Raw genomic sequence first — 26,243 nt, 5'->3', positions numbered from 1 at the left:
TGTATATGTATAGCTGATTCACTTTGTTATAAAGCAGAAACTAACACACCACTGTAAAGCAACTATACTCCAATAAAGATGTTAAAAAAATAAAACACCCTGACTGTAAGCAGACAGGGCTCCAGTTGACACTGCCTTCCAAAACCAACAAACCAAGCTCGTCACATTATGAAGCACCATGACTGCCAACACTGCCTGGGAACCTCTGTTCAAAACTGAATTCGAGTGGCAATCACCACGTGCTGGGTGCTGATTCAAAACACTGCTTCCCACAGCAGCACCTGATCGCCTCTGCAATTTCTCTTCGGAAAGAAGTTCTTTTGTGGCACAGGTTTTTAACGAGGGGGCTGGTTTTGCCGGTGCTTTGAGATGCTCTGGGACAAGTCATCAAAAACGTGAAAGCACCAGCACCCCTACTTTAAACAAGAAGTGATTAGACTTGCCAACTCGGAGGTTAGGCTGAATCAGCTCTACAAGAGCATCTCTGCAGCCACGATCCTCGGGAAGCATTCCCCCTGGGGGTGCACCCCAGGAACACAGACCCCCTCCCCAATCCACCCCCCACCCCCGCCTGCTCCAGAACTGGAAGCACCTGTTGCAGTCACGTGGCTGAGTCAGCTCTCCACAGGAGCTGGATCTGGTCCAAGTTTCGCACACAAGGCTACTCCGGTCTGCAGGGGCGGATTTAACAGCTACAGACCTAGAAGACTGAGAGACTTATGTAAGGTCAACTATACCCAGCAGAGTGGACAGAAGTCAAAATGGCAAGATTTCGGGAATAGCAAGAAGGCTCCCCACCACCCAATGTTCCCTCTGCTTAAATGTTTCAAATTGCACAGCTGTCATTCCTGGGTACTTATTAAAGGTAACTTGCCTAGGAAAAGTGGCTCTTTACACCATCAATCTCTCACACGTTGGTGGGAAGGGAATTTTCTGTTCTTCTCCCAGACAGCTCTTAAACAAGGGGAAAGGCACCCTCCAAACAGACAGCTCAGGGGAAAGCTCACAGCAAGAGGCAGGTGCCCCAGAGGCAGAATTTCCCCTGCTCCATAAGCAGTATCCGTAACACCAGCTGACTCTTGATTACCCAGGGGTTAATGATCCAAACAGGTTGCTCCAGGCCCCTGGCCTTTTCCTGTTCTCACTGCTTGCCCATGGCATGTCCACCATATAATCCAAATTATAAATATATAAAAAGTTGAATTTTAAAGTAATCATTTTTTGTCTCTTGTTTTTAAACCCCTGTATAAGAGGAATAATGAGTAAGAATTTTAAAATTATTAATTAAAATAACATTTGGAGATTATCTATAGAGTTCCTGTCTGCCTGCATTGGTTTCCAATTCAGACTGGTAATTAGCAGTTGGTCGTATATGGAATGTGAGGTTATATGAAGAATAACAAACATAAGTACGAAAAATTAAAAATAAGTATATAAAGAGGCAAGGTAGTTCTCAGGTTAAGAGCAGTCTCCCAAGTCACACAGACTAGGGCTGAGACCCAGCCCACCACTCTTGCCAGCTATACTATTATAGGCAAGATGCCTTACCTCTCAAAACCCAGCCCCCTCACTTTGTAAAATCAGGATAAAAATGGTACTGACTATATAAAATTGTTGGGAGGAAGAAAGTACAGGCTAATGCATGTACTTAGCTATATGATTTTGTATATTTTAAGGACTCAATCAATACTAACTTTTATTGTAATGGTATTCATAGTACCATCTTCATGAAAGCAAGAGCATCTCCCTTTCAAAATATTCTAAGCAAACCAAGTTTAACTTTGTCAGCCTGATAATGATCAAGTAGTTCTGTAACAATACGGTTTTCTAGAGATATCTATCAAAGTAGTAGGGGCAAAATTGTATGATGTCAGTTTGGATTTACTTTCAAATACTATAGCAAAAAGGGGGACTAGTAAAGCAAGTGTGGCAAACTATGACTGTTGAATCTAGGGGCTAGGTATATGGTTCATTACCGCAATCTCTCCATCTCTATGAATGTTTGAAAACCTTCCTAATAAAAAGGTAAAAAACAGTCAACTGGTCTGTCACAGATATTTATTAAGAACACTCCAGGAGGGCTTCCCTAGTGGCGCAGTGGTTCAGAATCCGCCTGCCGATGCAGGGGACACCGGTTCGTGCCCCGGTCCGGAAAGATCCCACATGCCGCAGAAAGGCTGGGCCTGTGAGCCATGGCCGCTGAGCCTGCGCCGTCCGGAGCCTGTGCTCCGCGACAGGAGAGGCCACAACAGTGAAAGGCCCGCGTACCACAAAAAAAAAAAAAAAAAAAAAAAAAAAAAAAAAGAAGAACACTCCAGGATCCCAACACAGAACTGGTGCCATGAGATAAAAGGCCCGCGTACCACAAAAAAAAAAAAAAAAAAAAAAAAAAAAGAAGAACACTCCAGGATCCCAACACAGAACTGGTGCCATGAGATAAACTAACTATTGTTTTTAAAAAAAAATCAGGCAAGCAGCAACTGTACCTTTCCGGCATGTCACCAAGAAGCACAGGCTAAGTAAAGAGAAGGGCTCTGATCTGTGAATAGAGATTTCACAGCATCACAGATGGCGTTTATGCACCCGACTCACTGGAGAGCCTTAGCCTTTCTTAACCACAGTTCCTCATCTGAACCAGAGAACAAATAATAAATCTGAATGACTACTTTCTCATTCCTCCCAGGAAAGAACTAAAACCCTTCCAAATGCATCAGAAAAAACCTGTTTCATTATACATGATGGATGCCTTAGGGCATTAAGGCTTAATTCTCTTGCAGACCCCAACTGTGGAAGGCCGCTGGAACCTCCACTCAGAACCCTCTTGCTCTTAGTTTTCTCACAATTCTAGAAACCTCGATGCTCTTGTTTCTAGCCTAGTGCATATTCAAAATGGCAAATCAGAAGGTGGAGATCTCCATAGCAGAAGAGTGACATCCTGATCACACGAGAGGAATCAAAAACTGTATTAAAAATACACTCAGTGAACCAAAAAAGCAGAGCAGCCCAGGCACTTCAGAGAAAAGTGGCTCTGAAAACCTCAGGAGTCCATTTATACCTTTTATTCCTAAAAGTTAATATTTACTGAGTACTTACAAGGACTTAACATGCTTGTAATGATGATCCTCCAAGTCGCAAAAAACAATTAAATTTTACCCAGTGCACTCTACTTCACACAGAGACTAAACCTTCAGAGTTCTGCTTCTCCACGGTATGATAGTGGGCAAGTTTAATTTCATTCTATTTATACATTTTTTGAAAATTTCTATGATGACTATATACTACCTATTAGGCAAAAACATCTTTTAAAGATACTTAAGTTTCAGAAAATTTCATCCTAAATGGCATAAATTTTAAACATTTTTCATTCATACTTTGAAAGAGTAAAACCTCCACACTGATTCATTTTCCAAAGTTTTCAGATAGGTATGCCTCTTATGTAGGAGTTATCACCTTTGGTGTTAAGGAACAGGTAATCAACATGGTGAGAAGCAAAGTTACAGAGAAATAAAACATCAAAATAATTTAAAAGACATCTACTAAACAAGAGGAATAAGAGAAGGTTTCAGGAGAGTGGAGGGATTTAAGCTTGACCTCCAAGGGGGAAGGTGTGGGTAACAGGAACAGGCCAAATGATCCAGGATCCTCAAAGAGAGAGCAAAATGTCTGGGCTTCACACAACAGGCATTGTAAGTTGCTAGAAAAGGCACTAATGCTTCTTTATTCATTCACTTAACAAACACTAATAAAAACAATTACAGGCACCATGAAAACTACTGTTCTATGTAATATGAGGGACACAGAGACCCAACAAACACAGATGCTACCCTCGAGCAGCTTATTATATAAAGCATCACTACAACATGCAAACACAGGACAGAAATTAGTAGGTGCCATAAGACAAAGCAAAGGACCTTGGGAGATGAGTGGTGAACAGCAGAGGAAACGAAGCAAGCCTTTAACAGAGGAGGTGAAATAATGAAAGCTGTATTTTCGGAAGATTACTGGAATAATGGCTACCATTTATTGGTCACTCATCAAGTTAAGCATGATGTAACTATATTTCTCATTGAATATTCACACTAATTCTGCCACGAAGACATCAGGTCCATTTTATAGATGAAGAAACTGAACCTCAGAGGTTAAAATACTTATCCAAGGTCACACAGCACATGTCAGGGCTAAGATTCAAACAGGTCTCTATGATTCCAAACTCAAGCTATTTCTACGATGCCGTATATAAAATCTTTAGAGTGAAAAGCATATTTACTTAATTCAACTATTTGACATGCAACTTTAACAGATTTTAACAGACATTTCCACTTCCAGTCTTGTAAGAATTCCTATGTGGCTAAACCCATTCATCACCTCCTGACAGCACTATTTTTTTCTTTTTAATATATGGTTCAGTTACTTAAAAGGATTCATTCTTTTTTTTTAACTTTTTATTTTATATTGGAGTATAGTTGATTAACAATGTTGTGTTAGTTTCAGGTGTACAGCAAAGTGATTCAGTTATACATATACATGTATCTATTCTTTTTCAAATTCTTTTCCCATTTAGGTTGTTACATAATATTGAGCAGAGTTCCCTGAGCCATACAGTAGGTGACAGCACTATTTGATTGTCCCCCCAATTCAATTACGCCTTTCCACTAAAGACCGCAATTACATTAATTTGACTAAGTCAGATTTTATATTTTTCATGAAATGGAAATACATCTTAAAGGAGCCAAATAATCGAAATAGCAAGTATGAGAAGAAAAGCGTAATTTGTTCTATTTGAACAAAAAACTATAAGGAAAAGTTTAATCAAATATGGATTTTCCTGGGGCAGATGAGAAAGACCACGGTCATGACCTAGATATGCGACAGAATGAGCGAAGTGTAGGAACAGAAGAAAAGAGGAAGAGGTGAATCTACGAGGTACTTTTTATGAATGAAACACTAAGACTATGATCAATACTCTGCCATGCAGAGGAATGAATACAAAATAAAAGGCTCTGCTTGCATGAAAGACTTGTGAAGTCCAGATGTACATTCATGAAACATCTAGAGAGAAAGAAAATACATAATAATGTATTTCATTATGTCCAATCATCACAGAATGGGGGCGGGGGGGATACAAACTGATCACTGGAACTTAGAGCCTTGAAAGCCCGGGAGGACTGTGTTGACCAGAGAAGGAGGGAAAGGTATGAATTCCAAGCACAGAGACCATCGCAGACCTACAGTTCCACAGAATGGTAACTCTAAGTAATGACCAGAAGACTCAAAGAAGTTCAGAACCAGGACTCTCAGAGATCAGGTGTCTGTATTTTGTTTTGTTTTCTCAATAGACTTCATTCTTTAGAGAAGTTTGAGGTTCCCAGCAAAACTGAGTGGAAGGTACAGAGACTTCCTATTTACTCCCCGCCCCACACAGGCATACCCTCCCCATTATCCATGTCCCCCGCCAGAGTGGCACATTTGTTACAACAGATCAACGAACATTGTCATATGTCTGTTTCACCAATTTGGAAAGCACAAGCCAGGGCACTGGAGTCCCCTACCCAAGGTCACATGGCCAGATGCTGTCAGAGAAAGGACCAAAATGCCTGGGTCCCAATCCTGTATCCTTTCCGGATAAACCACAATGCACTGGGTGAAGTATACATGGCCAAGTACAGATCCGCCGACATTCAATCCACAGGATGCCTGATTTCACTTGACCTGTAAACGTACTCCTGTCGGCACCAAAACAATTTAACTCTCTTTCAGAAGCAGGGAGAAGTCAGCTTTTTCTCTGAGGCATCTTCCGTATTATTAGCACCAATGCCTAATGTCTAGACTCTACATGCTAATCACTAAGTCCCACAGCTTCTCTATTTTATGTAATTACTGGCATAATATTACAACCAGTCAAACAATATTCATCTGCAGAATGAAACTGTGATTTTTTTCTTCCTGGAGCCAGATCCATGAGGTGTTTTCACTGAAAAAACCCATACGAGATCTCTGCCTCACGCAAGATATTTCCCACAGTATTTTTAAATGTTAGTAATAAATATCAGTACAATGTTGACGGGTCCATTGTTTGAAACAGGGCAACTGCATATCCCAAGGATGAGCAAAGTCTGCTTTCCCTGGCAAGAGCAAAGCTCTGTGCTTTCCCAGTGACACTTCAAAGTTTGATGAAGAGAAGTTTCTCAAGGGTGGGGCCTCCCAACTTCTATGGCCCTGGTCTCTTTCACAAAGACGTGGATAGTGCTGAGTTCGCTCTAGGTACTCTACATATATGTGCTGGATGGAAGGGTTTGAGAGTATAATAATAATTACCTCCTGAAGAGTCAAAACTTTTTGAAAAAGGAAAATAAACTCTGCTTATAAAGATACAAGACTAAAATACATTTCTTGTTTCTTTGGAAAATTATCAGAAGCATTTCAGTTTCTCCCTAAATACTGAAGAAAAAAAAAAAATCTCCCCCCAAAATGCCAAAATATACAGAGCTGGAGCTACTTTGCCAAATATAAACATATAGAGGATTGTCCCCTTCCTCCTTGAGTCCACAATACAAACTTAATAATCTCCAAGGAAATATGAATATGTTCTTTCTCCCACCAGAAGATTAACTAAATTACTCTTTCTGGTAGACAATATCACATCTTCAGGTATTGGGATCTTTAGGGTCTGCCCCCTCCAGTCTCTGAGACCATGGAGAAGATACTCTAGGATACGTTTCCAAAATCATCATCAGGACCGCTGTTCGACTATATTTTTCCCTTTAGCCACTGGCATTATTTGAATAAAATATGCTCCATTTCAGATACAATGCACTTTTCAGATATATACACCTACTTATCTGCCTTACACTCCTGATTTTTCCCATATGCCTTCACAATATGCTTTGCACGTTTGGTGACATATTTCGAATAGAAAATAAAAGGCTAAATTGTCCCCAAATTTGCTTGCAGAAGCTTTGGTAACCAAATACAAAAAACTATGACATATAAAAGATATTAACGTAAAGGTAAAAGTGACAGAGTAAGGATTTCTCAAAAAAGTAATCCAGTCGTCCCTCGGTATCCACAGGGTTCGTCCCGGGAGTCCCACGGATAGCAAAATCTACGGATGCTCAAATATCTTACAGAAAATGGCACGGTACAATCAGCCCTTCAGGGATGTGGAACCCACGGATACAAGCCAAGTGAATACAGTAACGGAAGATTCCCTGAAACTCTAATTGATCTGGGTCACTCTGGCTTACTGCAGGTTCTAAATCTGCAGTGTTCATGAGAACCATCTGGGGAGCTTGTGAAATGTAGATTCCTGGGCTCCTCCTCTCATATGGGTAACAAAAGCTATTGCGGAGCTCAGGAATCTGCATTTTTAACAAGCATCTCAGGTGATCCTGATTCAGGGCCAGAGCCCAGCCGAGCTCCTACAAAGCTAACGGTAAATGGAGGTAACGCAATGTATTGGAATAAATCAGCAAAGACAGAGCCTGAGTCTCAAGTCCAGTACTGCCTCTAACCAGCCCTGTAACCATAGCTTTACCTTCCTTAGGTCTCCATTTACTCGTCTGTAATACATGGTATTATCTGTGAGACTGATATCTAAGATGCCTTCCTGCTGTGATACTGTGACATGTTTAAAAAAAAAAAAAAAGAGGTAGCTTTATAAATGCGGACACTATTTATTTCCCTAGGAAACAGTGTTTGCCATATTCCTAAGTAATGTTTATACAAGGATCTCTACATCAGAGATAATAGTCTGTAGACCTTAAACATGCCAGACACCTAGTTCAATGCCAAATGTTAGACATTGAATGAAATCTCACACACACACACACAAACACACCTCTACCTTGTGGCCATGGGGCAGGAGTTGTGTCCACTAGGTTTCAGTTGCAAAGCTTACCTGAATCTGAATTACAAGAGCAGTTAATTTGGATATTTTTACCAGACATTAAACACCACAATCTCGACATTATTAACCACATTCCAGGAGAACAAAAGCACCACTTAAGTGGCGCCTTTTTAGGAAGTAATTACCAGAGGCTGCTCTTATCTCAGACTTTGCTTTAGGGGAAGTAGGCCTGACTCTACAAAGACAGAAGTTCCAGCCTGGGAGAGTCTCAACACTTAAAAATCTGTATAGTTTGCTGGAGCGGAGATGAAACATTTATCCTTCCCGTGCGACCACTTTAGTTTCCAGGGAAATCACTATTAATGGCTGAGGCAGGCAGAGGAGAGGTACATCCGCAGATGCACACACACCACACACCAAAGTTAACTGAAAAATTTCAAAGTGGCTTTTTATGCCTTTAACTCAAAGATGAACACATTTCAAGGTGACCCAATCCTCCAGTGACAGGCAGCGTTTTAAAAGGGCCAGCGCTCTCCTCTTAAACAATTTCTAGTGACACGTCTAAATCGCATCCTCCAGGGCTCTCTCCGCTTTCTCGTTGGCTAGTCTTTCTTTCCCCGCAGAGGTATCCCATTTCAAAGGAGCGCTTGAACTTCGTCTTCCCTCCTAACAATTAAAATCCACAGAGCTGGGGCTTCCCTGGTGGCTCAGCGGTTGAGAGTCCGCCTGCCGATGCAGGGGACGCGGGTTCGTGCCCCGGTCCGGGAAGATCCCACGTGCCGCGCAGCGGCTGGGCCCGTGAGCCATGGCCGCTGGGCCTGCGCGTCCGGAGCCTGTGCTCCGCAACGGGAGAGGCCACAGCAGTGAGAGGCCCGCGTACCGCAAAAAAAAAAAAAAAATTCACAGAGCTCAGATGCTTTAAAAAAAAATTTGTTTTTTTTTTTAATTAACAGGCACCATGGAAAACTTTTAATTATTTAATTATACAATAAACCCAAATGATTATAGTTCTTTCTGTTTACCAAAACAGTATCAGAATAATAAAACACAGCCTCATCACTCATGCTTATAAGCAAATGGTAAAAGACTTCTAAGGTAAAATCAAAGTTTGAGTTCAGAAAAGGATGCCCAATTTAAAACCTAAAAGCGTACACGATCATTATATTGACTCCATGGATGAATTTCATACATAGAATACAAAGGGTTTTTTTCTTCTTGCTTCACTAAAATATTACTGTTAGCCATGACAGAAGGAGAGGATTACACTAGAAATCTGAAAATTGGGTTCCTATAGTTAATGAAACATGCTAGGCTGTTTTGCGTAAGTTCCTTTGCAGAAACTCCTCCCTGTCAAAAACATCCTTTCCAAAAACCTCCCCTGGACTATGTAAATTCCTCCATCACCTTCCAATCTGATTACTTCTATGTGGTCACCTGTATCCTCCTGTGATGATGTACATGACAGTGTCCCTTCGTTGATTGTCAGCTTCAGGAAAGCAGAGACCAGGCTTTGGTCACTCTGGTATCCCAGCCATTACCATGAGCAACAAGTAACCAGTGCCAGGAACGGCAGGAACTCTACTTTGTTTTTGGGGGGTTTATTAAAATGTGTATAAGTTTATAATACATAAGAATAAATTTTATAAATGTATTCTGGTCCCCTCCCCTCCTAAACAACTGTCCTAACCCCTCACCCCGGGAGGGTGGGAGTCATTTGAGCCAGGTCAGGAGAGGGATTCACTATGGCCCAGAGTGGGCTATGGGAGCCCAACAAGCTAGGGGGCCACTTAAGCACGGGGGGTAGGCCAGAGTCCAATCGCAACACAGAGGGTGTCTGCACGAAGGGAAAGGGTAGCCAGACATGGGAGTCGAGACAAGCAGGAAAAGGAGGCTATCTACATGGATGGGCAGCCTGGCCCAGAGAGCCACAGACCTGCTGGGGGGTATCATTGTGGGCAGCAGCCTGATGCAGGCAGTTGGAGCCCAGGCTGGATGAAGGTACCCAGCTCAGAGCGTCAGAACCTAAGTCAAGAAGAATGTCTACTTGCCGAGGAGTATGTACAGCCCAGCATGTGAAGGGTTTCAAATATGCAAAGAGAGAAAAATGGAATAAATCCGTGGTATTGTACTGGAATTGGAGGAATCAGTCTGAACTCATGGTTTTCACTATATAGAGAGATATAGATAGATGAGAAGTAGACAGTTACAGAAGTAAATGTGTGGGTGTATGTGTGTACACATTCTCTAGCTCTACCAAGTAAGGGGTTTAGGAGCAGAGACATTCCAGTCACCATGAGCATACCTACCGCCCAGATCATGGCATCTAAATACCATTATCCACTGAAAGAAACATTCCTTGGAGAAAGAGCTGACTCTAGTGCTGGGGCAGGGAAAGTATAAGCCTGGGACACCCTGTTAAGCCAAAAACGAATGAAGTACTTCAAAAATAATGGCACACGTCAGAAAGAGAGAGAAGCTAGGATGAAGGGGCTCACCTTAGCAAAATCTAAACAATTTGAATATTAAATAATAATAGTAACAATTACAACCCATTTGGAAAAAATAGGAAACCTCAAATATATACTAATATAAACAAACACAAATAAATTGAAAACCTGCAGAGAAACAGGGTACTTAAATAGTTTCAAAGTACCACCACACAAAATACACATGAATTACAAAGGTTAAAAAGTAACTTTACAGTGATGAAGCCTAGCAGACAGCAGCACCTTAATCGAATAATCACAATGAACACCATCAATAATGAGACAATTCAATATCATGTGCTACCTAACAGGATGCAATGAGAAGAACACAGCATCATTTCTGTGAAATTCCTGCCAGAGATGCATAATCTGAATCTAACCACGAAAAAAACACTGCAAACAGGAATGGAGGAACATCCTATAAAACAACTGGCCCATATGCTGCAAAAGTCAGTGAAACACTGAGCAATCATTTCAGCCTGAAGATTAAAAAGACACGACAATTAAAGGCAACATATGATTGTGAAACAGATATTTTTGAAATAAAAAACATTGTTTGGACAACTGGCCAAAGGTGAATGAAGTCGGTGGACTGGATGGTAATAATGTATCCATATTAAAGGCCTCACTTTGAGGACTGCCGGGTTGTTGCACCCTTTGAGGAAACTGTCCTTACCCATAGGAAATACTCAAGTATCCAGAGGTGGTGATGCATCATGTCAGTCAACCGTGTTCCTCAGCTAGTTCAAAAGAAAAAGGTCTTTCTACTGCGCTTACAACTTTTCTAAAAGTTTGACATTGCTTTAAAGTTAAAAAGAAAAAAAAAAAGTACAGCAAAAAACTTTTGTTATTCTGGTTTATAATCAATACAGGTTTCCCCTACTATCTGAAAAGTAGAGGGCTCCTAGGAAACCTTTGGTCAGCTGAATTGGCACAAAGTGAAAAGTATCACCCACTTTCCGAAAGTTCTCATCATGCCATTTTGCTTTTATGGAAGACCTATACTAGTAGGTCTAATAACTTTTCGTAAAAGCAAAAATCCTTTTGAATTTCTTTCCGTTAGAGATAACAGGTACTAATGCAGGCATTTCATAAGTGAAGTGGCGTAAGGTAACCAAGTGCAGTGGGATACCTGTACTCAGTGGAAGATAATAAATTCATCATGTGTAAGATCAGAATTACATAAAAATAATTATTTTCATATTATCTTTCTTCCCTAGTACCTAGAATATTACATACATACACAGAGGCAGCTATGGTGTAAAGCAAAGAATAAAGAACTTGTACTCAGATGTTCTGGATTTGAATCATTACCTATGAAGTGAAAATAACAACTCACCCCAAAGGATTACTGGCATAATTAAAAGAGGTAATGTTTGCAAAAGTATCACATTAAACCTAAAGAAAAATACATATACTAAGTATTAAAGAGAAAAAATATTAGATTCCAAGATAAAATCCACACTAATTTAAAATATGGCACAAATCAATTTTACAGTTAAGAAGAAATCTCCAGTTAACTCCACTTGGGAAATCCCCTGAAGAAATATAAAAAATTTTTAATTCTATTCTTACCTAATCTTCAATGGCCTTCTGTCTCACAAAAAATAAACAACAAAAGGGATTCTGGAAAGGTAATTCATGTTGTTTCTCACCTGAAATCTATAGACTCCTTAAACTGCTTTGTTTATAACTAAAGAGATTCCAGTTCTCAGGAAACTATAAAAAGAGGTCCCAAAATTAGAAATCAAAAAAAACAAACCAAAAAAAGACAAAAAACAAAGACAAAAAAGTCACCTCAAATCAACAAAACATAATTATCAAAATTTTTCTCGATCTTCCTTTCTTTCTTTCTCTCTCTCTCTTTCTTTCTCTTTCTACACCTAAAGATCACATCAAGAGACAGGATTGGTTTTTAAACCCAGGAAGCCAAAGTAAGCCCAAAGACTAGAGTATGAGAGCTGGGGTTTTCAAAAATACAAAGAGACAAGAAAAAGAAAACCAACCAACCAACAAAAAAAACCCCTGACCACTTGGAGCTCACTCCCAGGTCCCCACCCCATGATGCTCTGAGGCACATCAGCACACCTACCTGAAGAAAACCCAGAGGAAGGCTGGCTTTAAGATGCCACCCGAGAAAATTTCTTATTCAGTTACATCTAAGCCTACTCTCATAATCCACCAAAGTTTGGATGTTTCCATTCTCCCTCAGGATAAACTTCATCTTCCCCCAAACAAATTGCAATGGTTAAGATGTGGGTTATGCAACAAGACCTACTGTATAGCACAGGGAACTCTGCTCAATATAATGTAACAACCTAAATGGGAAAAGAACTTGAAAAAGAATAGATACATGTATGTGTGTATATGTATATATATATATATATATATATATATATATATGTACACCTGAAACTAACACAACATTGTTAACCAACTATACTCCGATATAAAATAAAAAGTTAAAAAAAAAGATATAGGTTATGGTAATAAAACAAAAATCTTTCACATAGACACAGGCAAATCAAAGCTAAGAAAGTCACAGTAAAACTATTCACTAGCTATCGACTTGCCTTCTCTTACATCACAGATCGAGTGTCCCAGGCAGCACCAATAGACCAATTGCAGTGGTGAAGCACGTAGTGTTAGCACCAAACTAGGTGTGAATTCTGGCTCTGCCACATTAGCTCTGCCTAACTGGCTTTTGGCAAGTTACTTCAAACTCTCTATACCTCAGTTTGCACATCTGTAGAACAGAGATCATAATAAAATCTTCACAGGGCTGTTGTGAAGACTAAATGAGATAATGCAAAAAGCACTCAGTATAGTACCTGGCACAAAACTAAAGCTCTATGGTAACCACCATCATTATACCCAGCACCTAGGCATAGTGTCTAGTGTTAAATAAAGAATTATTGTGCAAGCAACCCATGCTTTGCCTAACTTTAAAGTTTAAGATTCCAGTCAAAAAAAAGTTTTTTTAACTTTTCTAAGATAACTTTGCAGTGCAAAAATCACCACCACCAAAATCAGAAGCATTCTACACCAAAGTTATGCCTTAGCACAAGTGGCAGAAATGAGCTACTTATATTTTGATTCTCATCTAGGTTCTTAAAGGGAAAATAAAAGTTACAAGGCCAAGAGGGCCAGAACTCTGTTATGGCAACTCATTTATGGTACAGTTTAGGCACAACTATCTAATTTCTTAAATAGACAAAAATAAATGCAAAGTAACTGCATATCACATTTGCACTTATTTTAATTGTAGTTTTGGCTCCATGCCCAGCTAGGGATCGGACCTAGCTCTGTGAAGGCAGGGACTACCCTTGTCCATCTTGTATCCCCAGAGCCCAGGGTAATACTACCCAGTTCACAATCGGTACTCAATAACTACTTTTTGGATAACAGTGCTTCGTAAAATACAAAATCCCGTCTTGCTTCTTGGTTTGGCCACTAATCCAAAACTGATCTCGTTTATCTGTATTTTAAGCAAATAAACTGCCCTTTCTGTTTGTTCTGACTTGGATTGCAAAAAAATGCCCCTACGGAGCAAAACATTCCTCAGTAATCACGGTCCCTGATCATTCCAATTGTGGATATATGCCTAAAACAATCTCTTTTTACTGCAACATAGAAATTCACAGACTCGTCCCCATCCCGTCCCAGTTAAAAATCAGTTTTCAATTAGTTTTTTTCTGTTTTTCAGATATCTTTGAAAATTTCCTTTCTGAACACAAGACCTTACAGATATACAGACAGATACAGAGCAGAGACCCTTAGAAGTCACCTAATACAACATCCCCATTTTCCAGATGCCTCCAAAGAAAATCACATTTGAAAGGAAGCCACACTGCCAACATCCTCCTTAAGCCTCTTGAGATCTCTTTAAAGACAGAAGTAACAAAATCGAATTGTAACGTTATTCAGAAAAGATGGAGAAGGTAGAGACTGCACATGCACAGCACCTGTCCACACACAAGGGCCCAGGTGGACACCCCAGTGCTCCCAAGCAAGGAGTAGTTCTAAATTCACTCCTGCATTCAGCAGGCATGTTTGTGGGCCTTCCATGTGCCAGACACTATCCTAACTGCCTGGGATACATCAATGAAGAAAAGAAAGATCACTGCCCCTGCTGCACCTACAGTTTAAGCAAAACTTAACAGGCATCTAGCAGAATAAGGAAAAGAATATCATCAGTCCATTTCAATAGAATACAAAGGGCCAGAAGCACTCCATAGAGCCATAAAGATCTTTAAGCCAGTGGTTCTCAAATCTGAGTGCATTTCAGAACCACTTTAAAACCACCAGAATGCCAGGCCCCACCCCCAGAGTAGCTAGACCAGATTTAGGGTTCTTTTTCCTTCTGATTCCAAACTGGTCAAGCCTTCTCCATAGGCGGACACAGCTGTTACCTACCCACTTAACGGCAAACACTGCCCAAAGTAAAAGAGGTTTTTAGCTTTATGTATAAGTTGGAGAAAATCAGAAATTAATGTTTTAAGTAGAAAATATCTTAAACAGATAGGATTGATCACTAACCACTGACATAAAAATGAACATTAGAGGGTCTGTTCTTTCTTTCTCATGTCCAATGGGTCCATAAAAGAATGTTTTCCTTGAAGGTTTTATCATGAGGGTCAGATTCAGTCTCAAATGAACCTATTTATTAAAAAAAAAGTCTATTAACTAGAAGTATATACATGCACTACAACATAAATTAGTGACTGTATCTGTAATAATTTTAGTTTTTTTGTTCTAATTGTATTTTCTAAAATTTTTACAATAAACATGAATTCCTTCACAATAAGGGAATAAAAGTTTTTTTCTTTAAAAAAGTTAGTGTTTATTTTAAAAGACTTTTAATTAGAAAACTCCATAAAAGGCATCAACTAATAAACTGCATAAATTAATACTGAATGATTTTTTTTCCTAGTACATAAATATTTCAAATAATTTATTTTAGGCCAAATCTCTGTCTGGATTAATGATTAATACCAGTGAAGGAAAAACACCCTTGAAATACATCTGATGTTATTTAAACAAAGAGAATAAAACAAAACTATGATCATTTAAATAGCTGCATAAAAATCACATTTACTATTATTCTACATAGCAATTGATTTTTGTCTATACTGTTACTTTTCAACAAATGAATGGATGTGATTCTAATTCTTGCAAATAAAGTAAAAAAAGTTCTATGTCAACTATACCTCAATAAGAAAAAGAAAGAGAAAAAGGTTTGTGTTTCTTGAAAGAAAAATAAATTGCTAAGTTTTGGGGAAATAACAGTGCATCAAATGTGACGAACAAAGTCACGCAGCCATACCCTGAAGATACCAAGGTGATTAAGACCCACAGACCATCCCTATCCTCCATCCATTATCTTTCTGGATCTTCCAATCTAGGGAACTCCTTTATTACTAAAGTCCACATTCCAAAGATAGAACTAGAGTTTAAAATATAACCTGCTAAAGGGCAGTGAGTAAAGGAGAATCAGTTCGGTGAGGAAATCACCTGCCTTTATAAAGACAAGCTCTTACCATTCGACAAAAGTTCTGGACCATCTCATGAAGCCTAGACTCTAGTTAGAACAGTCACTTTTAAAGAAAAAAATGTACCCGTATGACTTACATACAATTTATAGCTAATTTTCTCAAAACTGGCCCCTAAACACAGAATTCTCCTTTTAATACTATTACTGTACATACTTACTTGGTACATTGTGAGTACATAGTAAACTATTATATACTTACTATATATCTATAATACTATTATATACTTACTATGTACTCACAATGTGCCAAACAATTAACATCCTCTCATTTAATCTCCAAACCACTTTATGAGGTAAGTGCTACTATTATAATCATTTTACAGATTAAGAAATTTAAGCACAAAGTGATTAAGTTATTTGCCCAAAGTCACAGAGCTAAACTGAAGATCCAGGATACCGATATGCAAGCTATAATACTTAAACTGAGATCCTTAACCTTTGGCTCCATCATGGTTTTGCTATGTTTGAATTACAAATTTTTCACATTTTGGGAAATCAAAACTAAGTTTTCTTGCCAGAAATATTTTAGAACATCAATGAAATGAAATAAATGGAGAAATAATCCAAGCACTTTTAGAAGTCGCTGTACTTCTAAAAATCATACAACTTACATTAAGTTATATAGTCCAGAGACAACTTTTCCAACAGCACGATCACTCTGGGGATACGGCTGTGTTAACAATTACCTATGGAAACCCGGCATTAAATCGCACAAGGTAATTCTATTAGGAGCGTGGAAGGGAGGTTTTCATCTGGTTTGTTTGGGGGTCTTTGGGGTTTTTTTGTTGTTGCTGTTCTAAGCAACCAGGTGAGCTAATGAGTTGGAAGATAAAAGTATAATCCTTTCCTATTCCTTCCGCTTATAAATATAAGGCTTGGGAGTCAAGGTTTGCGGGGTCCACGTGCGCAGGGGCTGTGTCTCCCAGGTGCGGCCCCCGAGCCTGCGCCTACCGCCCCGGGGAGCACGCGCCCCGGGGACCCCTGGCCAGGTCACCGGGCGGCGCGAGGCTCGAAGACACAGGGGACCGGGAGCAACGGAGAGGGGAGGGAGCGACCGCGGGCCCTTACCGAGCTCCATGCCCCGCTGGTGCGCCGACATGGCAGGGCAGCCACTGCACCGCCGGCTCCCGCGCGCCCGCCCGCCTTAGCTCTGCCCTTCCTGCTTCCGCGCGCGCCGCACGCCCCGCACGCCCGCACGCCCGCACGCCCCGCACGCCTCGCACGCCTCGCACGCCCCGCCCTCTCCGCTTTGGGGGCGGAGCCCCAGGCTGGGCCGCGGAGGAAGGATCACGGGTCCTTTTCTCTGCCGGGAAAATCCGCTGCGCGCATCTTTCGGTCTTCTCCACCAGGTGCGGAACTCGCGTACTAACTCCCGCAAATCATGCTGCCAGAACTCGTGGTGAAACTCTTAAGTTGCTGACTGTACTGAATAAAAGCATTTGGAGACGTTTCACAGTAGGATTACAGAACAAGAAGGGAGAGGATCCTTCCAATTACTGCCTGAGACCAGAGCTCGAGGACCCCACACCTGAAACGGGAGCGGTGATCCCTTAGCCTGGTAAGGGCGGCCAACCAGCAAACTGGGGCCCGGTGCCCTGTGACTTCTACGCTTGGCTTCCTGAAGAGAAGCAACTCTGTGGTCTGAAAAACCAGGGGGCCTAGGAGTGGGAAGAACTGGGGTCTCAGCTTTGCTCTGGCAGCGATTAAGTGTGACACTGGGCCATCAACTGCCTTTCTAAGCTTCATTTTCCTTATCTGTAAGAAAGCACCTTGACAACATCTTTTTTTTTTTAATTATTTATTTTTGGCTGCGTTGGGTCTTCGTTGCTGCGTGCAGGCTTTCTCTAGTTGCGGCGAGCAGGGGCTGCTCTTGCGGTGCGCTGGCTTCTCTTGTTGCGGAGCACGGGCTCTAGGCGCGCAGGCTTCAGTAGTTGTGGCACGCGGGCTCTAGAGCACAGGCTCAGTAGTTGTGGCGCACGGGCTTAGTTGCTCCGCGGCACGTGGGATCTTCCCTGACCAGGGTTCGAACCTGTGTCCCCTCCGTTGGCAGGCAGATTCTTAACCACTGCGCCACCAGGGAGGTCCCTTGACAACATCTTGGAGCTCTAAAATTCTGATTCTGTGATACTAAGAATTTTTTCAGCCTGACTTTCTTTGTGAGCAGGAGGTTAAAGTTGTCTGGAGTCACTCAACACAGGCTACTAATCAACTCTGTACTCAAGGTCAAAGACAGCTCCGCTCTGCTGAAAGAAGGAAATCTCTTAGTTATGGCTTGTTTACCATGAGCCAGTTACTATGCTAGGTACTTTCAGAGAGATGATAGTATTCGAATCCCAGAACAATCCTGCCAAGTATGTACTGTATCTCCATTGCTCTACCTACAGACACCAAAGTTAAGAATAGAGGCATCCTGGTGTAATGGAGCAGACTCCAAACGGGTCCAACTCAATACACCAGCCATTCCACCTAATGACTATCTGGTTCCAGGAATGTTACTGCCTGTAAAATGGGGATGTTCAAAATAGATTTGACTTGCAAAGGTGCCGTACATGTGTAAAGCAACTAGTACAACGTACATCATGGCACATAGTAGGTGCTCAACAAATGGAAGCTACGAATGTTACTGTCAGCTTCACACAGCAATTATAGGCTACACAGGAAAGGTAATCCCAGTCTTTTCCCCCCACACGTAGCTGCCTCTCAGCCTTGTCAGCACAAAGCCATTGCCAAACATTTTGAAAGTGTCTACATCCCATTCATTTATATAACAGGATTTTACCTATTTCTGTCTTCACCCTGAAAGCCCCGAGCTGGCCTAGCATTCACAGCTAGACCACCATGTTCCCCGGTAGAACATAAAACAATTTCACAGAACACCAACATCAGCCAAGGCCATTGTGCCCCTGATAAATCAACAAAAACAAGACCCCTTGTAATCACGTCTGAACACAAAAAATGAACATTGTCCAAACCACAAAAATGACCAAACAGCCCCCTAATCCTGGCTGTTATAAGTGACTGTTACTTCTTTACTTGTCAGTTTTAGCCTCACCCCAGTCTTCTTGTATTTTAGATAAGAATTAAAATGCCCTGTCGGAATTATCACCCCTTCCTGCCAGCATCAATGCAGAGCAATGGCCCACTTCCTTGAACTTTCCCCAAATCACCAAACACAAGCCCAAATCCTATGTCATTTCTGACACCCTCTAACTGAGACACCTCACAGTTCCCCTGGTGAGTATTCTCCCTTATTGCAGCAAGTCAGTAAACCCAAATTTATTCCTGGTGATCTTTGGCTGCAGAGGCCTGAAATCCCTAAAAGAAACAAAGACAATAAATGGAATTCTATTTTTTAGAGGCAGATAACAACTCTAAGCCAGATTCCAAGCCATTCATTATGCATTCATGGATAATGTACATGTATTAAAACAAACCAAAAAAAGCTGTGAGATCCTAACTTAGTTGGAAAACCAGAATCAGGACAGCCTTCTCTAGCAAACATTTTTGCAATATATCTGACAAGAATTTCTCAAGGACTTTTTCTAAAACTGGCCTGTTGCACAGTACTAATCTGGAATTAATCTCTACAGTTTGAACGTATGTCAAATTGGCAGCATTCAGAGACACTAGGGATGGAATGCAAAAAGTGTGGTTTTTTTTTTTGATGAAGAAATGTTGCTAAGTTTCGCTTTGTGGACTTCCCTTTTAAATTTATTGCTTTCTGAAACTTCTGAAGTATCCATCCTTAAGGTAAGGCCTCTCAGCTCTTTGGACCACTACTACATTGGAATCTCCCCAAAGTTTTTCTTCCTGAAACAGATTCTAGGCTTCACCACAGCCCTATTGAATCAGAATCTCTAGGACCTTGGAATCTGTATTCTTAACAGATTCCCTCAGATGATGTTTATGCAAGCTAAATGCAAAGAATCACCAACCTGGAGGCTGAGAAACTATGCATGCAATCTGGAGCTAAAGACCAAACTGTCTCTTACAAGAGTAAAATTGTCTTTATTGTATTCTTTTAACCCATTTTGCATGCCATTCCTTTTTGTGGATATGTTTTTAAATAAAAAGTTACCGGATAAATTACTTATCTTCCCACCCCCACTTCTCCTTCAGTGAAAATTAAAGCTCTAAGAATATGTCATATTTATCTTGAAACCTCAAGAACATACCTGGCCTGGGAGACAGGAATAATCTAAAAGTTAAAGGCCAAAGGGCATGAACTATTGGGTTGGCCAAAATGTTCATTCAGTTTCTTCCGTAAGATGGCTCGAATAGCACTTAGTTGTCTTTAACTTCATGCAAAACAATTTTGTAGGACTTTCCTGGTGGCGCCGTGGTCAAGAAGCCGCCTGCCAATACAGGGGACATGAGTGCAAGCCCTGGTCCGGGAAGATCCCACATGCCGTGGAGCAACTAAGCCCGTGCGCCACAACTACTGAGCCTGCGCTCTAGAGCCCGTGAGCCACAACTACTAAGCCCACATGCCACAACTACTGAAGCCTGCGCACCTAGAGCCCGCACATTGCAACGAAGAGTAATCCCCGCTCGCCACAACTAGAGAAAGCCCGCGCACAGCAACAAAGACCCAACGCGGCCAAAATTAATTAATTAATTTTTAAAAAACACAAGTTTTTTAGATTGTATGTGACAGCTGTCCTATCAGCATGCATTTTTAAAAAGACATCAAAATTGGTGAATTTTTGTATACCCCTTTTAATATTGAAGATGGAAGAAAAAAAGCAACATTTTCGGCATAATATGCTTTATTATTTCAAGAAAGGTAAAATGCACCTGAAATGCAAAAAAAAGATTTGTGCAGTGTGTGGAGAAGGTGCTGTGACTGATGGAACGTGTCAAAAGTAGCTTGTGAATTTCTCCCTGGTCTATGCTCCACAGTTGGGTAGACCAGTTGAAGTTGATAGTGATCAAATCGAGACATTAACTGAGAACAATCAACGTTATACCATGTGGGAGATAGCTGGCATACTCAAAATATCCAAATCAAGCATTGAAAATCATTTGCACCAGCTTGGTTATGTTGATCGCTTTGATGTTTAGTTTCCACGTAAGTTTAGCAAAAAAAAAACCTTCTTGACCATATTTCTGCATGCAATTCTCTACTTAAACGTAATGAAAATGTTCCATTTTTAAAACAAATTGTGACAGGCGATGAAAAGTGGATACTGTACAATTATGTGGAACGGAAGAGATCGTGGGGCAAGTGAAATGAAACACCACCAACCACACCAAAGGCTGGTCTTCATCCAAAGAAGGTGATATTGCATATATGGTGGGATTGGAAGGGAGCCCTCTATTATGAGCTCCTTCCGGAAAACCAAATGATTAATTCCCACAAGTACTGCTCCCAGTTAGACCAACTTAAAGCAGCACTCGACGAAAAGCGTCCAGAATGAGTCAACAGAAAACGCATAATCTTCCATCAGGATAATGCAAGACTGCATGTTTCTCTGATGATCAAGCAAAAACTGTTACAGCTTGGCTGAGTTCTGATTCATCTGCCGTATTCACCAGAGGTTGCATCTTCGGATTTCCATTTATTTCGGTCTTTACAAAATTCTCTTAATGGAAAAAACTCCAATTCCCTGGAAGACTGTAAAAGGCACCTGGAACAGTTCTTTGCTCAAAAAGATAAAAAGTTTTGGGAAGATGGAATTACAAAGTTGCCTGAAAAATGGCAGAAGGTAGTGGAACAAAAGGGTGAATACGTTGTTCAATGAAGTTCTTGGTGAAAATGAAGACTGTGTCTTTTATTTTTACTTAAAAACCGAAGGCACTTTTTGGCCAACCCAATACTTGTGTTCACTTGGTCATACGCCCAGGGCCTACTACAGTATTTGTTAGATGAATGATCGTATATTACTGTTTGTGCTACTTTCTTATAGTGCCCACTGTTTTTTAACAAGTTCAATTTTATTCGACTGCAGTCTTTATGATTTCTTAGAGCAGTCATTCACCGGTTCCTTAGGTAAAAATTGACTTAGATTATGGATTGTCAACAGTATTTCTAAATCGGATGGGGGAAAAAAATGTAGAAACAGGGAGGACTAGGGGAGAGTATGAATATTAGAATCAAAATATTTCAGAACTGCAGAGAGACTTCTAGAACATCTAGTTCCTACTTCATGGTGAAAAAAGAAAAATAAGAATTATACTGAGTCTCTTATGAAGTTTTATTCAATTTAAAGAACAGTCCTGACACTACGCCCTTCACTACCAACTTGGATTTTAAAATGACCTTTCTTTCATGAATATTGTGCTGGTAGATGTTTTCATAGCCTCACTTGGCAAAATTAGAGGCAGACCACTCAGTCTTGCCACCAACCCCCACCTAACACCCCCTGCCTTTTAAATCTATTTTTCTACCAAATCCCAAAGTTGGGGAATCACTGATAAATACATAACACTAGCTAATATTAAGTGCTTCGTATGAGTTAAGCCCATTCCATCAATTATTTGATCCCTCCCCACCAAATCTGTTCAAACCCAGGCAATATAACCTACAGACCACACACTTACTGTTCCAACTATTTCTTTGAAGCCAAACTCATTAGACAAGTCATTTAACCTCTGAAATAGTTTCCCATATGTATAATGGAGATACTACCTATCTCCACTGGGTTATTGGAGAGATTAAAAAGTAACAGTATTTTAAAACCAAGCAGAAAATCTAACATGAGGCACTTAATAAATACAATTTCTACACACATCTGTAAACTTTAACCAGTTATTTTCCACTTGACCAAGTTCCATTCTCTCATTAATTATATAAAGTGATTCAACCTATAAAGTATGGTTACTGTTCATTAGCTGTCATTTAGATGCATACTCCGGCCTTGTTTCCACAGGTAAATTTGTTTCTTCAAGAACTCTGTTGATTTTAAAGTCACACTGATCTAGGAGACACTGTCACACTGGCAATTGTGCATTCCTATAGCTAAGCAAAGAGAAGCTAAGCCTATCTGAGAATGTTCTGGCTCCAGTAATTCTTTTTCTTCAGGAATCCCCCTAGTGTGAGACCCACATGTAACTCAATAGAATCACTGTTTGCCTGAAAATATTCAGGTGTAAAACATAAGGTTCCTACAAGAAAAATATTTTCCCTTGGTCTGCATTTTCAATTCCCCATTCTGTTGCCTCCACCTTGGTCTCAAAAACAGGCAGCTAAATTAATAATTCCATTGAATTTGAACTATTAAAACATGTAACCTTTAAGTTATTATGGTACATCTTTACTATTTTGTAGACATTAAAACGAATGTGTTGGGCTTCCCTGGTGGCGCAGTGGTTGAGAGTCCGCCTGCCGATGCATGGGTTACGGTGCCGCGGAGCGGCTGGGCCCGTGAGCCATGGCTACTGAGCCTGCGGGTCCGGAGCCTGTGCTCCGCAACGGGAGAGGCCACAGCAGTGAGAGGCCCGCGTACCGCAAAAAAAAAAAAAAAAAAAAAAAAAAAACAACAACAAAAAAACGAATGTGTTGAACTTTACTGACATGAAAAATTCTCAAGAGAATTGACTGCACTCAATCCTGGTTTCTTAGAAGAAACGTCTAGATGACACGGAGACGCAATGATTCGTAGGGTCAATTACTAAAACTTAGGCAGGATTTGAGCTACCATGACGTTAGGACATAGAGAGGAAGCGCCAGAGGAAGAATGGAATGGGAAGCAGGGTGGAGATGGGGAGACTGTATCACACAAGCTGAAGTCCTCCTAGGTTATTGGATCTCAAGTCCGATGAAGCTGTACATGAATTCACTGGAGAGGCAAGTGCTTTGAGTAGGTTCCGGCCATGTCTGACTCTTCAGTGGAGAGGATGGTCTGCTGCATAACTGAAAAATCATCTTACTGGTCTGGTAAGATCTGGTGCTCATTTAGGGACTTGTTTCAACGTCTATTGAGCACTTACGATGTACCACCTTTCTAAGCAAAGCAATATTGGTGAAGACAAAAAATATACGAGGTAGTTTCAGACTGGTAAGAACTGAATAAAATAGGGCAAAATAGGGCAAAATAGCAAGTGACAAGAGGGTCACAGGACTTGAGACCTGAATCACAAGAAAGGGTCAGCCATGCATATATTTAAGGAAGAGTGGCTCAAGTAGCAGAAATAGCAAGCCAAGTGAAAAGGCCTTGTGAAATGAAGCCACGGAGGCTAGAGCAGTACAAGCAAGGGAAAAATGAAGTCATAGAGGCAGCAAGAGTCAGAAAACAGTAAAAACATGGTATAACAGGGAGACACGATGGATTTAAACAAGACAGTCACTCAGCCTCTTCAAGTCCTAAAGCAATTACCTTTCCTACTGTGTAGAAAATGGATGGCATGAGGGCAGGGTGAGGGAGTAGGGGCAAAAGGGAACAGTTAGGAAGGCACTGCAGCAGTCTACGTGAGAAATAGAGGGAGCCGGGCATAGGGTGGTAACAGTGGACATGAGGCAAGTACAGACTCAGGAGAACCCACAGGACTTACATATAGACTAAAAATAGGGATAAGAGAACAGACTCAAGGACTTTGTCTTTTTTAGGCAGTGCCCATTATCAGAATGGGTAACAAGTTGAGGGGGAAATAGGTTTGGTTGAGAAATTAAGATTTGTTTTCCACAGGTAAGTCTGAGATGCTTACTAAAGGTTAAGGTAGAACATCAACTATGCCATTAAACTCTGGTGCTCAGAGCAACAGGCTGGATATATGAATTTGAAAGATTTCAGAAAACACTGAATCCCACAATGAGTTTTCCCTTTGGAGAGCAGAGCTAGAAAGTATAGACCAGACCTGAAGCAGAAAAGGAGGAATTGGCAAATTCAGAAGCAGTCAGAAAGATTTCAGTAAAACCAGGAATGTGATAGAAGTTGCAGAGAAGTGAAAAAAATAAAGTATTTCAAAAACAAGGAAGTAGACAACTATCGAATGCTGCTGAAGGTTTAGTAAGATGAGAGTAGAAAAGTGACCACTGGGTTAGAAACACGCAGGACACTTGAGACTTTGACAAATGCAATTTTCATAAATATATACTTGAACTTTTTGCTAAATTTCTACTATAGGAGTCTACCATTAGAAGGTCTGGTAAACAGACTAATGGCCCTCCAAAGATGTCCATATCCTAATACCTGGAACCTGCGAATGTTGCCTTACATGACAAAAGGGACTTTACAGATGGTAGTAAGTTAAGGATCTTGAACTGAGGAGTTTATCCAGGTGGGTCCAATGTAATCACAAATGTCCTTTTAATAAGTTAAAGAGGGGCTGCCCTGGTGGCGCAGTGATTGAGAGTCTGCCTGCCGATGCAGGGGACACGGGTTCGTGCCCCAGTCCGGGGATCCAACATGCCGCGGAGCGGCTAGGCCCGTGAGCCATGGCCGCTGAGCCTGCGCGTCAGGAGCCTGTGCTCTGCAGCGGGAGAGGCCACAGCAGTGAGAGGCCCGCGTACCGCTAAAAAAAAAAAAAAAAAAAAAAAGTTAAAGAGGGTGGCAGGAGACTCAGATTTGAAGATGCTATGTTGCCAGCTTTGAAGACAGAGAAAGGGACCACGAGCCAAGGAATGCCAGTGGCCTCTGGAAGCTGGAAAAAGGAAACAGATTCTCTCCTAGAATTTCCAGAAGGAATGCAGCTCTGCCAACACCTTGATTTTAGCTAATGATCATAAGCAACTCATATTAATCCGGCAAAAGCCGAAACCTAAAATGACTTGACTGGGTAACCAGAATCTAAAAACCTAAGAACTTGACAATTAATACAATACGGTCAACCAGAGACCTGACCAACATGAACTCGCTAATCACACAGGTATAAGCTATGGTATGACAGAGCTCCATGACCTGAAATTCAACTCATAAACTAAAACAACTTTTACAGATTTCAAGCTATATGCCACCCAGTGATGGTGTAAGTATGCATCTGTATCTTCTTTTGACTTTTATGAAACCTGAATAGAAGAAACTTCCTTTGGTCATAAACTTCATAAATACCAAGCAATTTCAAAATGCCAATCTGGTGCATAAAAATCTCAACTGTATTTAAGATAAATCAGACTAGGATTAGAGTCTGTGGTACACTGACAATACTGCTGCTGCAAAGCAGAGAACCAGGCATGTAGCAAGTTGACAAGAAAATACCCTCACACTGTGAGACCCTGTGTGAATTATCAGTTGGCTCTCCCCATGACACACCTCTCTTGGCCCTCTAAGGCAGTCACAGCCTACTGTGCTTTCTGCCAGTTTACCAGAAATCCTCAAAAACTTATTTTTTGGTTGGTTATTCCTTTTAAGGAAAGTTATCAAGGGTCATTCACAAGATAGAGAAAAAGCAATTTGGCAGAGATGTTATTCATTTCTCT

The 26,243-nt window shown here is 40.8% G+C and overlaps 1 protein-coding gene across 2 annotated transcripts in view; it reads right to left on the bottom strand.

Annotated features, from left to right (window-relative positions):
- The window catches only part of DERA (deoxyribose-phosphate aldolase), a 120,167-nt gene extending 103,104 nt beyond the window's left edge, over positions 1-17,063 (bottom strand). For both annotated transcript variants that reach the window (XM_024129191.3, XM_024129192.3), the window contains exon 1: positions 16,955-17,063. In XM_024129191.3, the coding sequence (XP_023984959.1) occupies positions 16,955-16,985 (31 nt within the window). In that variant the 5' untranslated portion in view covers positions 16,986-17,063. The remainder of the gene's footprint in view (positions 1-16,954) is intronic.
- Positions 17,064-26,243: the final 9,180 nt, after the last annotated feature.

Source organism: Physeter macrocephalus, chromosome 6 (assembly GCF_002837175.3).
Source record: "Physeter macrocephalus isolate SW-GA chromosome 6, ASM283717v5, whole genome shotgun sequence".
Lineage (NCBI taxonomy): Eukaryota > Metazoa > Chordata > Mammalia > Artiodactyla > Physeteridae > Physeter > Physeter macrocephalus.
Note: the sequence above shows the minus strand (reverse complement) of the source record. Positions and strands in the feature narration are given on the sequence as shown.